The sequence below is a fragment of the Palaemon carinicauda genome, chromosome 6 (genome assembly GCF_036898095.1).
Source record: "Palaemon carinicauda isolate YSFRI2023 chromosome 6, ASM3689809v2, whole genome shotgun sequence".
NCBI lineage: Eukaryota > Metazoa > Arthropoda > Malacostraca > Decapoda > Palaemonidae > Palaemon > Palaemon carinicauda.
The window spans coordinates 13,550,279-13,565,278 of NC_090730.1; the positions used below are offsets into that span (position 1 = coordinate 13,550,279).

The following is a 15,000-nucleotide window of genomic DNA, read 5'->3' on the forward strand; positions in this document are numbered from 1 at the left end:
ATTCAACTATCTCCATGTTGAAATGACATTCGCTCTCTCTTCCTGTTATCAACTATAACCTCTAGTTTGTTATAAACCAGTCTGTCTCCTTGTCTACATATTACAATGCCCATTCCACCGCTCTTCGAAAAGAGCAACAGCCCATCACGTACAGCTGGACACAGGAATTCATGGCACACCTCTCTCTCTGAAGATATGCACCCAGCCACACTCTTATGCTCTACGAGTTCTCGTGTTTAGCATCGCCCACCACCGCTGCCATCTCTACCTACACGAGTTGTTTTTTTTTTACTCGCAGCGAAGTAATGGTGTGGCAAGGTGTATTTCTTCGGTGCGAAGTGTGCTAGGGATTCCTGTGTCACACGCTTGTTCTGTATGCCCAAATTATTTTTGAAAAATGTATCTTTAAGGGTGTAGTGCCTACACTGCACCTTGCGTGGTATAGTGTAGATATTACTGAATAGTCTTGGCAGTGTTCCTCATCCCTCAGCTCTACTCAATTCATAACCTTTGATTTTCCTTCCTGGTAACCTTAACCACTAGGATTTCAAAGTTGCATCTTTGAGCTAAATGACCTATTGGTAACAGCACTGATCTTTTTGAATAAGTTTCTATACTCTCAATACATTTGTTAATTGGAGATGAGAAAAAGAAATAATTTGGAAAAACTGAAGCAGAGGGAGAATTCCAAAATATATTTTTACATCCCATTTTGTAAATAGTAAATGCTTGTTTTTTTTTTTTTATGAAAGTCAGACTATGACAAAACATCTGATCAATTTGGGTCAGGTGATTTGTGCTATAGCTTTTAATATTTCTCCTAGATGACCCTACGCTGGGGCCGGGTACACCACTCGGCTTAGAAGTGCAACTAGGACAAGACCCCACAGTTGCATCAAGATATAACAATTAAGGGACTGGACAGCAAAACTGAAACGTCCCTGCCTAGGAATCTGCCGGACTGGGATTTGAGTCACGCTCAAGCTCTATAGTTTCTTGTAGTGTCTGCAATCTCACCATCCTTGTGAGCTAAGGATGCGGGGGGGGGGGGAGACTCTATAAGTCTACCTGCTGAGTCATCAGTAGCCATTGTCTGGCCCTCCCTAATTTTAGCGTGTGTGGAGTGGACGTTTGGGTGCTAGTCATATGTATACATGGTCAGTGTCTAGGGCATTGTCCTGCTAGCTGGGACATTGTTACTGTCCCTTGCCTCTGCCATTCACGAGCGACCTTTAAACCTTTAAGTGACTGCAGCTAGAATCCGAAGGGGCCGTGAAAAGTCCCTTGAGTAATTCCTACTGCACACCACATAAGGTGTACTGACAGCATTGCCCCCTTAAGAAAACACAAGTCATTAGGGAACAAGAGATTAAGGTAGGGATGTGGGCCTCTCGTTGTTTCAGTATCCGTGATTTTCTAAACGTTTGACTCTGAAGTTCATAATACTAAAGCTTTGCCTTCAATTGTTAGACATTTTTTTACAATCAAAATTAACCAAAATGATAGAAATAATAAGGGATTGTGATAATTATTTTATGCACGATAATTCTCTTGCATTTGAACGGCAGTCATCTCGCATTGTACGAAGTTTCTTGCCAGCAGTTCTTAGAAACTCACAGCAATAATGAATATCCTAATGAACTGACGGCATAACTTCTAAGATTTACAGCATTATACTTCTAAAGACTTATCTTTTTGGCTGCATTAATGTGTCGTTCCAATCCATTTAAGGCAACTGGAGACACGGGACGAGACAATGATTGATAATGTGTCTTGAAATAAACACATTTGCATACAGGAAACGTACGAAAAATCCTCGAAATATTCGTTAATGGACTTTTTATTCACCGAAATTTATACAATGATGGATTTAGTAACCGTAAACTCACTATGGTTAGAAAATACATAATTGGCAAAATGAAAAGAAGTTTTGCCAGCTTTTAATGTATATTTCATGGCTTTGTTAACCATGCTGGAATACTCCTAACTGTTCGTTTTTATCTAAGAAAAAAGTGAATCTTAAAATAATAATAATAATAATAATAATAATAATAATAATAATAATAATAATTATTATTATTATTATTATTATTATTATTATTATTATTGTTATTATTATTATTATTATTATTATTATTATTATAATAATAATAATAATAATAATAATAATAATAATAATAATAATAATAACAATAATAATAATAATAATGTTTAATTTCTGAATAAATGTCTAGGACTTTGTAAATGATCTAATTATATTTATATAGCAAACAGTCCTGTAGCTTTTGGTGTTTATACGAAAAACATTAAAATTGATGTCTATAGGTCACAGATAGAAAATAAAGAGGGACATAAAATGAACACTCTCTCTCTCTCTCTCTCTCTCTCTCTCTCTCTCTCTCTCTCTCTCAGAGAAAAGTTGAGTAAACGAATCTAAGAGGACTACTGAGTGACTAAAGCTAAAATCCAAAGAAAATATGCAAAGACCCCTGAGTAATGCCTACTGCACACCATATGAAGTGTACTGTAAGCATTGCCCCCATAGGAAAAAAACCCATTGGTGAACATACAGATTGGGGTGGGGGTGTGGGCCTCGCGTTGTTTCTGTATTTGATTTATTAATCGTTTGACTCTGAAGTTCATAATACTAAATCTTTGCCTTCAATTGTTAGATATTTTTTTCAAAATTAAAATTAACCAAAATGATAGAAATAAAAAGGGATTGTGATAATTATTTTATGCACGATAATTATCTTGCATTTGAACGACAGTCATCTCGCACTATACGAAAACATTTTTTTTTTTTTTTTTTTACAAGTTTCTTGCCAGAAGTTCTTAGAAACTCACAGCAATAATGATTATCCTAATGAACTCACAGCATAACTTCTAAGATTTACAGCATTATACTTCTAAAGACTTATCTTTTTTTTCGCTGCATTAATGCGTCGTTCCAATCCACTAAAGGCAACTGGAGACATGGGACGAGACAATGATTGATAATAATGTGTCTTGAAATAAACACATTTGCATACAGGAAACGTACGAAAAATCCTCGAAATATTCGTTAATTGACTCTTTATTCGCCGAAATTTAGACAATGGTGGTTTCAGTAAACGTAAACTCACTATGGTTAGAAAATACAAAATGCATTACGAAAATTTTTTACCAGCTTTTAATGTATATTTCATGGCTCTGGTAACCATGCTGGAATACGACTAACTTCTTTTTTATCCATGCAAAAAGTGAATCTTAAACTAACAACAACAACAACAACAACAATAATAATAATAATAATAATAATAATAATAATAATAATAATAATAATAATAATAATAATAATTACATTATCATTATTATTATTATTATTATTATTATTATTATTATTATTATTATTATTATTATTATTATTATTATTATTATTATTATTAATGATAATAACAATAACAATAAGCTTAATCTCTGAATAAATGCCGAGGACTCTGTAAACATTCTAATTGTATTTATCTAGTAATCAGTCCTGTAGCTTTCTATATTTATACGAGAAGCACTGAAATGGATGTTCAGGTTACAGATAGAAAATAGAGGAACATAAAATGAGCAATCTCTCTCTCTCTCTCTCTCTCTCTCTCTCTCTCTCTCTGCAACGAAGTTTGTCTTAAGCAACCATGCAAAGGATCTGGCTGGAAGTTCGTCATGGACTAAGCTGATAGATATTCTAGGCCTGATTATCAGTTAGGCCTATGAATCTCTCTCTCTCTCTCTCTCTCTCTCTCTCTCTCTCTCTCTCTTGTATCATTCATATTCTGTGTTAGTCTATGGTTCTTCTGCCCAAAACATATTTTGAAAAACGTCCTGTCCCATGTAAAGAAAAAAGCTCTTGGTCTCAATTGTCTTTTGATATTTCTTTTTTAATACAACAGAGATAATGAACAAGAGAAAGTGAAAATAACCTTGGGCTGGACGAAGTAATGTTTAAACATTGGCTTTATCAACATTAAATATGGAAATCACATGGTTTCATTTCTGAGAACTGTAATAAATTATTTCTGAGAGCTATACTAAACATATCACGTATAAGAACTGCAATAAAAATATAATTTTGTAGAGCTGTCATAAAAATAGTTGGCATATATCTCCGGAATTACTAAAGGGACAACGAGGCCTTTTTGAGGGAAACTAATGTCAAAATCATAGGGACTTCATCAAAATTCATAAAAAAATAAATCTGTTCAGACACGTAGTCTATAGTTTATTTTTCTTTGTTTCCTTTCTTCATTGAGCTATTTTCCCTGTGGGGCCCCTGACCTTGTAGCATCCTGCTTTTCCAACTAGGGTTGTAAAAGCAAGTAATAATGCTAAATGATAATAACAGATGTTAGATACCAAGAATTGTGGGTTGCAATATCAACTTTGAATTATTGTGCAATGGGGTCTTAATGTCGACAGTCATGAGGACTACTCTAAAACTAACTCAATTGAAAAATGTTTCAATTATATTCTTCAATAAACTAAACCATTCTTAACTACGATGTTTTAAAAACAAAGAATATTTATATCAATTTAACATGAAGGAAAATTAGATACTGCAAAAAGAATATGTTAACAATACACTAAGAAAATAAATCTGGCATGGCAATTAACATAAAGCACTAAATATACTTGGTCTGGAAGTCTACAAAAAGTAAAAGAAAAAATAAGAAATTATTGTACTATATTAACTTTAAGACCGTAAGTTTTTACAGTTTATACATGAAAGATCCATTTTAAAGTTATCATTGTTCTTAAAACATTCTATATTGTTCATTACTTCTCTTATAGTTTATTTCCTTATTTCCTTTCCTCACGGGGGCTATTTTTCCCTGTTGGACCCCTTAGGCTTATGGCATCCTGCTTTTCCAACTAGGGTTGTAGCTTAGCTGCTATTAACAATAATAATAATAATAATAATAACAATAATAATAATAATAATAATAATAATAATAAAGTTTTATAAATACGCAAGCCGTGGCACTTAAGCTGACGAATCTCGCTGGAATGTCGGCCAGGCCAGGCGCCTTCCATCGGAACTCCTACCCAACAACCTTACCCTTGGGAACAGCCTTATAGGGCGTTAGGCGAATGTCTGTCGCCACAATAGAATGCGACGATGTCTGTTTTCTAATTAACTAAGGTGCTGGCTGGCTTAATGGAAAGCAGCTATAAGTACTTGTTAAATGTTTTGCTGTGGCTTTAGAATACAAATGGTAGTCAAATTATTTTCTATCTTTTTAATTATGTCACACGTCTACTTCAATTTGTCATTTATTTAATTTGTCTTTCTTATTTATTTGTCTATCTATTTCATGTTGGTTCTATACTTCGTTTCTCTTCCGGTTTGGTCTTGTAATAATAATAATAATAATACTAATAATAATAATGACTGGAAATATAGTGATGATGATTTATCAACAGCAATGACCGCTATCTAGAAAATGATGATGAAGACTTGAAAAAAAGCGATGATGGTGACCAAGATAACGATTACTAAGAATTGTTATAACAATGATAAGTAAAACATCTTGTCGATAACCTATGATTATGACCACTAATTATATAATGATAATAATGATGATGTTGATGCTTGGTAATATTTAAGTTCATAAACAGAAAATAATGACTACTAAAATAATGCTGACGATAATTCGAAAGAGAAGTATGATGATCCTAATGATGATAAATAATGATAATGACCTAAAAGAAAGAAGAAAATTGTTTAGTAGAACAGTAAAAGGAAAATGACAAATACGAGAAAATGTGACAGCGGTGGTTAGGAAGTAAACGACTTAAATGACTAATGAAAAAATAATCGATTATATTTTCGTTTCTATACTCTTTTATTGCCTCCGTTCATTTCCTCCTTTCCTCGTATGTCACTTTGAGCATGCCTGGCTGAAGGTGGTAATTAGAGTCTTTTCAATGGAAATCATTATTTTCTTGCCCATTTATATTCCTAAATCTAGAGGATTTTAGATGTTATTTAAATGATAAAATCTTAGGTTATGGCGGCTTATTGGAAACGTCCCTGTCTGGCAGTCGCTAGATTGGGGTTCGAGCCATGCTCGACCTCGCGAGTTTCTAATAGTGTTTGCAACCTCGCTGTCCTTATGAGCTAAGGAATGGGGGTATTGGGGGAGCTTACAGGTCTACCTGCTGAGTCATCAGCACCCACTGTCTGACCCTCCCTGGTCCTTGCTTGGTTGAGGACTGGGCTTGGCACTGATTATATGTACAGTATATATGATCAGTCTCTAGGAAATTGTCATGTTAGCTTAAGGCAATGTCATTGTCCCTTGCCTCTGTCATTCATGAACGGCTTTTAAACCACTGTGAAGGATTTCTCTTTCTAAGTTGGTTTACCCGAGAGGTATTTTGATGTGCGTTTGTCAGGCGTTGAGAGACAATTCCTGGGTTTCTGTGATATTGCAATGTTGAAAGAAATCGTGGAAATTTTTTCATAATTAACATTTTGGTGATCGATTAATTTCAAATATATATTACCTACGTGAAAATTAGTATCTGCTCTTGAATTAAAGCTATTTTATGAAAGGTTCTCACACTCACTCACTAAATCCCGTCCGGAATTCTCCGGGTTGGGTCCTGCATCTGATGTCGCCATTCTCTCCAGAGATTCCTATCCAATGCCATCTGTGCCAGCTGCTGAAATGTCTCGCCTCTATTTGCTTTCTTGAAGGTTTTCACCCATGAATCTCTTGGTCGTCTATTTCCGGCCACTCGTCCATGCAGCACTATCTTTGCCCATCTGTCCTGTTCCATCCTCTCTACATGCCCAAACCATCTCCTCTGAATATCCTCCACTCTAATCAGAATTGTGTCCTCAACACCAGCCATTTCGCTCACTCTCTCGTTCGTAAGTATTTGTTATACACAGTTGCTTACCCTGGCAAAATTCCAACATCCTCTGTCCTCTCTCATTTCTTTCACCTAAACCGAACTCTCCCATCACATCCTCGTAGCCTCTCCTGTCATTTCCTATTTTACTATTGAAATCACCCATCACCATGACTAAATCTCCTGTCTTTGTTTTCTCTATTTCCTCCTCTAACTGTGAATAGAAGTTTTCTACGTCTTCATCTTCATATGAGCTGTCTGGGGCATATACCTGAATAACCTTAAAATTCTTGTGCTTTCCTCTCAAAGTGATGAAAGGTTCTATTTCCTATATATTAGTGACGCAAGCTTAAGATAAAAAAATATAAATAAATACCACTGATTATATTCTCCCACTTCACAGATATCTTTTTGCGTAATGCTTCTCGTTTCTTAATCTTTCTCTTTTCTTCCCAGTTCTCATTCCTTAATGGGGTTCCTTGATGAACTTTGGTTGATGCACCTTTTTTCTCACTTAGCAAGATCATATTTTTTCACTATTTGTGCCATGTTGGTATCACTTTTCCTTTGCCCTAATATCGTATTGATGTTTCTCTTTTTCTTTTAACAATAATAATAATAATAATAATAATAATAATAATAATAATAATAATAATAATAATAATAATAACATACTCACACAGTTGTTCCGGAATTCAAAACAAGTTTGATTAACCAAATTAACAACTCATCTATTCGTTTGTTCTTTGCTAGGCGTTGTATCTTTACATCCTATTTATTCTATTTTCAACCAATCTCTAAAAAAGTTGGTACTATGTAGCTTTTGCGTTTTTATTGTTCTTCAAATCCTCCCATTTTATCCATATTTTGTTTTGTCTAATTATGTTGTGTGTATATAGTTTCAAACGAGGCTTTCCAATTACTATTATTATTATTATTATTATTATTAGTAGTAGTAGTAGTAGTAGTAGTAGTAGTAGTAGTAGATTCGTGCAAATTTTTGTGTATTAAACTTAAAAGATGTGTTCCCACTATCATTATTATTATTAGTAGTAGTAGTAGTAGTAGTAGTAGTATGGTAGTAGTAGTAGTAGTAGTAGTAGTAGTAATTAAAAAAGAAGCGTAACTATCTACATTATTATCAATACCTTAAAGCAACATTCAGTAGTAGTAGTATTAGTAGTTGTAATTAAAGAAGTAAAGTGTAACTATCTATACTATTGTCAATACCTTAAAGCAACAGTCAGTAGTAGTAGTAGTAGTAGTAGTAGTAGTAGTAAGTTAAGAAGTGTAACTATATCATTATCAATACTTTGAAGCAACATTCAGTAGTAGTAGTAGTAGTAGTAGTAGTAATTAAAGAAGTGTAACCAGCTATAATATTATTAATACCTTAAGGCAACAGACAGTAGTAGTAGTGGTAGTAGTAGTAGTAGTAATTAAAGAAGTGTAACTATCTATATCATTATCAATACCTTAAAGCAACATTCAGTAGTAGTAGTTGCAATGGTAGTAGTAGTAGTAGTAGTAGTAGTAGTAGTAACTTAAGAAGTGTAACTATATCATTATCAATACCTTGAAGCAACATTCAGTAATAGTAGTAGTAGTAGTAGTAGTAATTAAAGAAGTGTAACTATCTATATTATTATCACTATCTGGAAGCAGCAATGAGACCCGTTATGCCCCAGTGCAGACCGCTTCGCCCACTACCCAGTTCATCAAAAATTAGCGTTAGGGCGCAGCAAGGTCTTCGGGCGTGCATTGCGTGGACGACTATCGTGGGCGGAGATAACCGTTCGGTGATATTGCAAGAGTGGGGCACCAAGTAGGAAGTGATGTAGATAAAAGATTAATTTTCTCTTTGCGAGAGAGAGAGAGAGAGAGAGAGAGAGAGAGAGAGATTTCAAGTAAACAAGGAGATGAAAATGGAATCTTTATGATATTATTATTATTATTATTAATAATAATAATAATAATAATAATAATAATAATAATAATAATAATAATAATAATAATTCAACACGGTGCATTTGCTATGTAAAACTATTATTTTTAATAAAAAGTAATTTTAAAATAAGGAGACAGTTTAGTTCAATCTGAAATCAGCAACAACTGTAGATTATCCTGAAACAAGGTGGGTGGTTTCCTAGCTAAATAAAGCATCAGTTACTGCTACATTCATTCTTTAACTACGGGGAATTTATATGAACAGAAGAAATACTTGCTCAATATACCAAACGCAAAAACAGATAAGAACTAATCTCCATACAAAAGAAATTAGAAATGAAAGCTCTTGGACATCCAAGGCAGGATCGACACAAAGCAAAAAGGCATTATTCAATGCCTCGGAGAATCAAACAAAGAAGGAAGAATAAGAACGGAACAGGGAATGCGCACACAGAGCTTCCCTTGTTTCGCTTGAGTGTTTTGACATTAAACAGATACTAAACTTCAGCTGTGCCTCTTTGTTATTTCGTTAAAGCGGTTGTGAATGGTATAGTGGGCCTTTATCTCATCGAGTAGACGAGATTTTACAAGGGATCAATTTGTAGCGGTCATGAGCAAGACAGGTGCTGGTGATTTCAAAACTTGATAGGGAAATAGGTTATTAAGATGTATGTACAAATGATTCATACAGAATTAACATACGTAATTTTGTAGGGCATAATAAATACTACGCCAGTAGTCAAGAATAACAGAAAACAGAAAGTAAAAGATAAATAAGAAATGATTGCTCTACGCTAACTTTAAAACCATTACAGGAAAAAAAAGTGGCACATTACTTTTACTAATACATGACTTTACAAAGTATTCCCTACCATGGTTAGACAGCTGACTGTTCTCATTTTTATTTCATCAAACTTGCATATATGCTAAAAAAAAATTAATTACTCGAGTTCGAATATTTTTATACAGGGTACATATCATTTTTATTAATGTACTTCGGATTACTTAATTTCCCTTGAAGAATGGACACTGCATAAGCCATTAATTCCGAAGTTATATGTCCATTCCAGATATTTAATACAGCCATTTTCAGTTTTAAAAAAGAATATAGTTTCCTTTCCAGATATTTAATACAGTCATTTTCAGTTTTAAAAAAGAATATTGTTTCCTTTCCAGATATTTAAAACAGCCATTTTACGTTTTGGAAAAAAAAAAGTATGGTTCTCCCATGAAAGGAACCTCGAGGAGGTCTGTAACAAGAAGAGATTAACCAGGCAAATTTACCGACCCATTTTATCATTCGTGAAGCCTGACTTGTTCAAATAAGCCTTTATGTTCCATGAATACTCAGGCTCTGTAAAAACTTCCTTTACAACGAAGAAATGAAAAGGCCAAGGGATGATATCATGATGATATCAAAGTGCAATAATCATGCATGCTTGTGATTGGGCATACGGAATTAAACTTTACAAAGTAATATGTAAATGGTGAGTGTTTTGTATAAGGATAGAAATTGTTGAATTTTCTCCAAAATAAATAGGGGGAAAAATGAAAAGGCCGATGGATATTTAATCATGATGTTATCAAAGTGCAATAATCATGCATGCTTGTGAACGCCATACGGAACTAAACTTATCGAATTAACATGGAAAAATGTGGGTGTTTTGTATTAGGGCAGAAAATGTAGTAGTTTCTCCGAAAAAAAATTAGTGGGAAAAGTATAATGATGTATCAAATGGTCATGAAAGTGGATACAAATATGCATAAGACTTTTTTTTGTTAATTATTGTATATAAAAGTTATTTAATCGAGATTTGTGTAGATCTTCCAAAATAAGAATTACTTAAAAATGACGTCATAGTGTTAATTACACCCAACTTTGTATATTCATTTATCTCTCTATCTATCTATCCATCTATTATTATTATTATCATCATTATTATTATCATTATATATATATATATATATATATAGAGAGAGAGAGAGAGAGAGAGAGAGAGAGAGAGAGAGAGAGAGAGTTCTAAATGATTTCCCAAATCTTTCCTTCATGACAGGCCTTCACATTTGAACACTGAGAAATAAAATCTATGTAAAAATCTAAGGAAAACAAGACTTGTAACGGGAATTTTCCCTCCTACAGCTATCCTATAAACACAAGGCCCAAAGCAAGGAAGATTGGGTGAGGTCATGAGCTTCAGAAGAAAAAAATGAGAATAACAGAAAGGTCTAAACAAAGCCTTCCTGATACTGAAGTAAAATCAATCCAATATCCTTCAACAGCTAACAATAGCAAAGGTAGAAACAGAAGTGACAGTAGTAGTAGTAGGAGGAGGAAGAGATGATGGAGGAATTGACCTTTGAAACGGCTCCAAAAAGTCGAACGCCTTTTTGGGTGGAGTTTGGCAGATGATGAAGCGTTCCTACCTACTTGGTCTTCTTCCTACAACTGTGGGTGGAACGGCTGGCCACACTGGCAATGAACTCTCCGAGAGTTTTTGAACTTGTAAATGGTTTCTAAGGTCATAATTATTACTCGAACCGTTCACTTTGCAGTTGGGTTAGTCGAGTCGACGCCTACGTTGGTAGGCAATGTAGTTGAAATTCGTCTGTTTGTTTCCTTAGGCGTCCATTGCACCAATAAAACCTAACTGTAATTCCCCACTGAATTTTGTTTCCTATATGTGTGGATGGTCGCCATTGATTTTACATATTCCTGTTTTTCAGCCGATAGGAAATGTAGATGAAAGACGAATGGTGACTGTTAGCTAGCTAGCCATAGTAGGAAATAGTTTGGAAAGTTGAATATTAGTAAGAGTAATATAAAATGTGGTTTGATCACAATTTTATTTATATAAAACATTTATTATTATGGTTTTTAAGTTAGCATAGTACAATCATTTCTTATTTTTCTTTTACTTTTTGTTTTCTGATATTCTTGGCTACTGGCTTAGTATTTCCTGTGGCCGAAGTTGATCCTTATGGATTTTGTAAATTGGTGGTGTTGTTACAATATTACAATGATATGTACTATTCCAAGTAATAATGATTATGATGAATATTGTAATCAATAAGATTCACGTCGTATTTTATTCGCAACAATTATAACACAAGGCTTCATACAATCAAAGGATATGAGAGTTCGGGGTCAAAGCATCTGTAAATCGATATAGGAGAAAAGTAATCTGATAAAATTTCTACCCCATATAATGAATCACTTGGAGAAGAAATACCTTATCAAAAGACAGTGTATCTTCTGTGTTTTATTCTTTTTACTTATCAAGAAAAGAAAAAAGATATATTTATCTTATTTCGGTTCCTTGGTGCATCAAATGACACGAACGGATTTTTCTTTAACCAGCTTTATTACTGGTATTGGAGATCATGCAATTATCCTTAGGTATCTGGTGGCCGAAAAACCATATGAGATATACATAGATAGATAGATAGATAGATAGATAGATAGATAAATAGATAGATAGATAAATATATAGATAGATAAATAGATAGATAGATAGATAGATATAGACATCGACATCAAACCATTGTTTTGCTGAGTCATAATAATTAAACAAAATGTGACCATTTCAAGTTATCTTAATTGTTTTATTCTATGTAGATTAGTATAGCTTATGCCTACGAATATTCAAAGGATTTACGATTAAATTACTTTGTTTATACTCCTGGTTTTTAGGCAGAAACTTATTTTTGTATAAGTATGTGGTTTCATTTCTATTAATTTTATCATATTAATTCCTGATTCCAACTAACGTTCTTGACATTATATTTATTTCACTTTGAATTAACACAATTTATTACAAACAATTAAAAAATATATCCCAGAAGAAAAAAGGACGTAATCAAAATAAAAATATGAAAATCTTGAATAATTTTCAGGACATTTTTCAACGTTATCATCATCACAATCTTCGTTTATTTCTGGATGTCTTCATTTCAGTCCTCATTTAGTCAGTCCAGTAATTTTCAGTGTTTTGTCATGCCAGAAAACACAAAATCAATCAATGTTTTATCAGTTTCAAATTACAGTTCTCTTATTAAATTGTTCTTCCATATGAGAAATTTCTTTGAAAATAAACGACGATAAATGAATTCATCAGGAATATAATCAAGAGTAATTATACTTAATAATAAGAAAATTCACCAAACTCTCCATTAGACTCCACAAGGTAATAGAAGAGTTGGAAGACCCAGGCTTACATGGCTAAGGATTATGAAGCGTGAAGTAGACGATGAAAGGAGAAGCATTGATTTAGAAGTTGAAGATAGAAACGACTAGCGAAATCTAACTGAGTCCCTTTGCGTCAATTGGCGTAGGAGGTGATGATGATGATGATGATGAGTAAGAAAATAATGATGACCTAAGAAATAAAATCTTATAATTTAGTTTGATTATTCACGCAGTCCGTAAAATGCTATTAGAGGGAGGGGTTATATGAGGTTGCGAAAGAGGTTTATACCAGCAGGCATTTCAACCTCCTTGGTTTATACAGCTGTCTGCAATGTAGATAGTTTCGGAGAGAGAGAGAGAGAGAGAGAGAGAGAGAGAGAGAGATCTTTCCCCACTGCGAGGGGTAATTTCTTCTGAACGATTTTGTTTCTCTCAGAAACTAAGATAGGTAATTAAGAGCTGCCTTCTCTCCTCAATCAAATTCCCATCTTCCCTGAGCTGAGAGAGAGAGAGAGAGAGAGAGAGAGAGAGAGAGAGAGAGTGTGTTAAATTAGCATGGAAGCATTTCGACAAAGGCACACTTGTCAGATGAAGGTCAATCATTATAAAAAAAAAGACAGAATCTTTCCTTCTCATGCCTCTCCAATGCTAGATAAATAAGTAAAAAAGAAAAATGGATATAGATAATGGTCTCCTACTCTACTTTCTTCGTCTTGAGAGCGAAGAAGTTTGTAGGATATTTGTCAGGATCGACGTGGGATAATAGGGGATTACGCGACCGTCCCTTTTACACCAATGGTTGTAGCCGGGATAAGCTGGACCCACGGTCCAGATATGAGCAAGATCTTTAGACTTTGGATATAAGGACCGTGGCTGAACCCAAAACTACGGAGACCCCTGTTGGTAAAGGTAGTGGCTGTTACGTCATCGGCAGTGAAACTTCGTCATACATATTTGTGAAGAACCAGCTGATGACACAACACAACAACAAATGCAGCTATTTCTAGTCTACTGCAGGACAAAGATCTCAGACATGTCTGCATTCATGTCTGGGGTTTGGCCAAGTTTCATCACCACGCTGCCCAGTGTGGATTGATGATGGAGGGAGATTTTAGTCGGATGCCTCATAGCAAACCAACCAAGTATAGGTGGCCCTGACTAGTACAGCTTTGCTGATCATTGCGATACACAAACCCTTTCATCACGTTAAGGTATCCCCACTCAGAAAGGGATACAGTTGGTTACAAATATATATTGTTAAACGATCATCACAGATAAGCAGTAATTGAGCTTGCAAAGACCAACCTACAGTACTTTTGAGGGAAGCCAAAAATGCTTTTAAGTAGACCAATTTAGAAGCCTTTGGGCTGAGTGTGGAATGATGAAATATGTCTTTTCGTTCATCTGTAAATTATGAAATCTCTAAACTAACATAGGATGAAAAGTCTTTGATAAAACTTATCACGATAAGCCGCATTTTCTTCAATGGGGTGCTGTACTCATTAAGTCCCAAGTCTTGTTTACTCATGGAGGATGGGTACATATAAATCATGTTTTTGTTGATCTCGTGACGAATGATATAATTAAAATAGACGGGTACACGCACACTCGATACAGAAAGTCCGAGGCGACAAAGGCTTTCTTTGTTGTGTCTTCAGAAGGTCAAAGCATAAAAAGTTTTTAGTTGCACTGTTTTGGTATCCATCACAGGCTCGTATTTATTTTTCTTTTTTTTATTTTCATTATTATTATTTTTATTTTTTTTTTATTTTTTTTTTTTGTAGACAGAGTTTAAGCAAATGTCCTGGTTATTAAAACATTTTCCCTATTCGACATCAATGCTTCTTAATGAAGAGAAATTATATGAAAATCAACTCTTGTTGCAAAAATTATTACATTTCGTTTAGATAAATTCACGAAATTGATATTCTGTACTCTCTCTCTCTCCTCTCTCTCTCTCTCTCTCTCTCTCTCTCATT

General features: G+C 34.2%; 2 protein-coding genes across 3 annotated transcripts in view; one reads left to right on the forward strand and one right to left on the reverse strand.

Annotated features, from left to right (window-relative positions):
- Positions 1 to 7,415, reverse strand: part of LOC137642314 (uncharacterized) — a 40,973-nt gene extending 33,558 nt beyond the window's left edge. The window contains exons 1-2 of the mRNA XM_068374819.1: positions 7,265 to 7,415; positions 6,982 to 7,146 (exon numbers count right to left, since the gene is read on the reverse strand). Coding sequence (XP_068230920.1) covers positions 6,982 to 7,146; positions 7,265 to 7,415 — 316 coding nt within the window. The remainder of the gene's footprint in view (positions 1 to 6,981; positions 7,147 to 7,264) is intronic.
- The window catches only part of LOC137642431 (uncharacterized), a 226,697-nt gene that overhangs the window by 197,905 nt on the left and 13,792 nt on the right, over positions 1 to 15,000 (forward strand). The window lies entirely within an intron of this gene.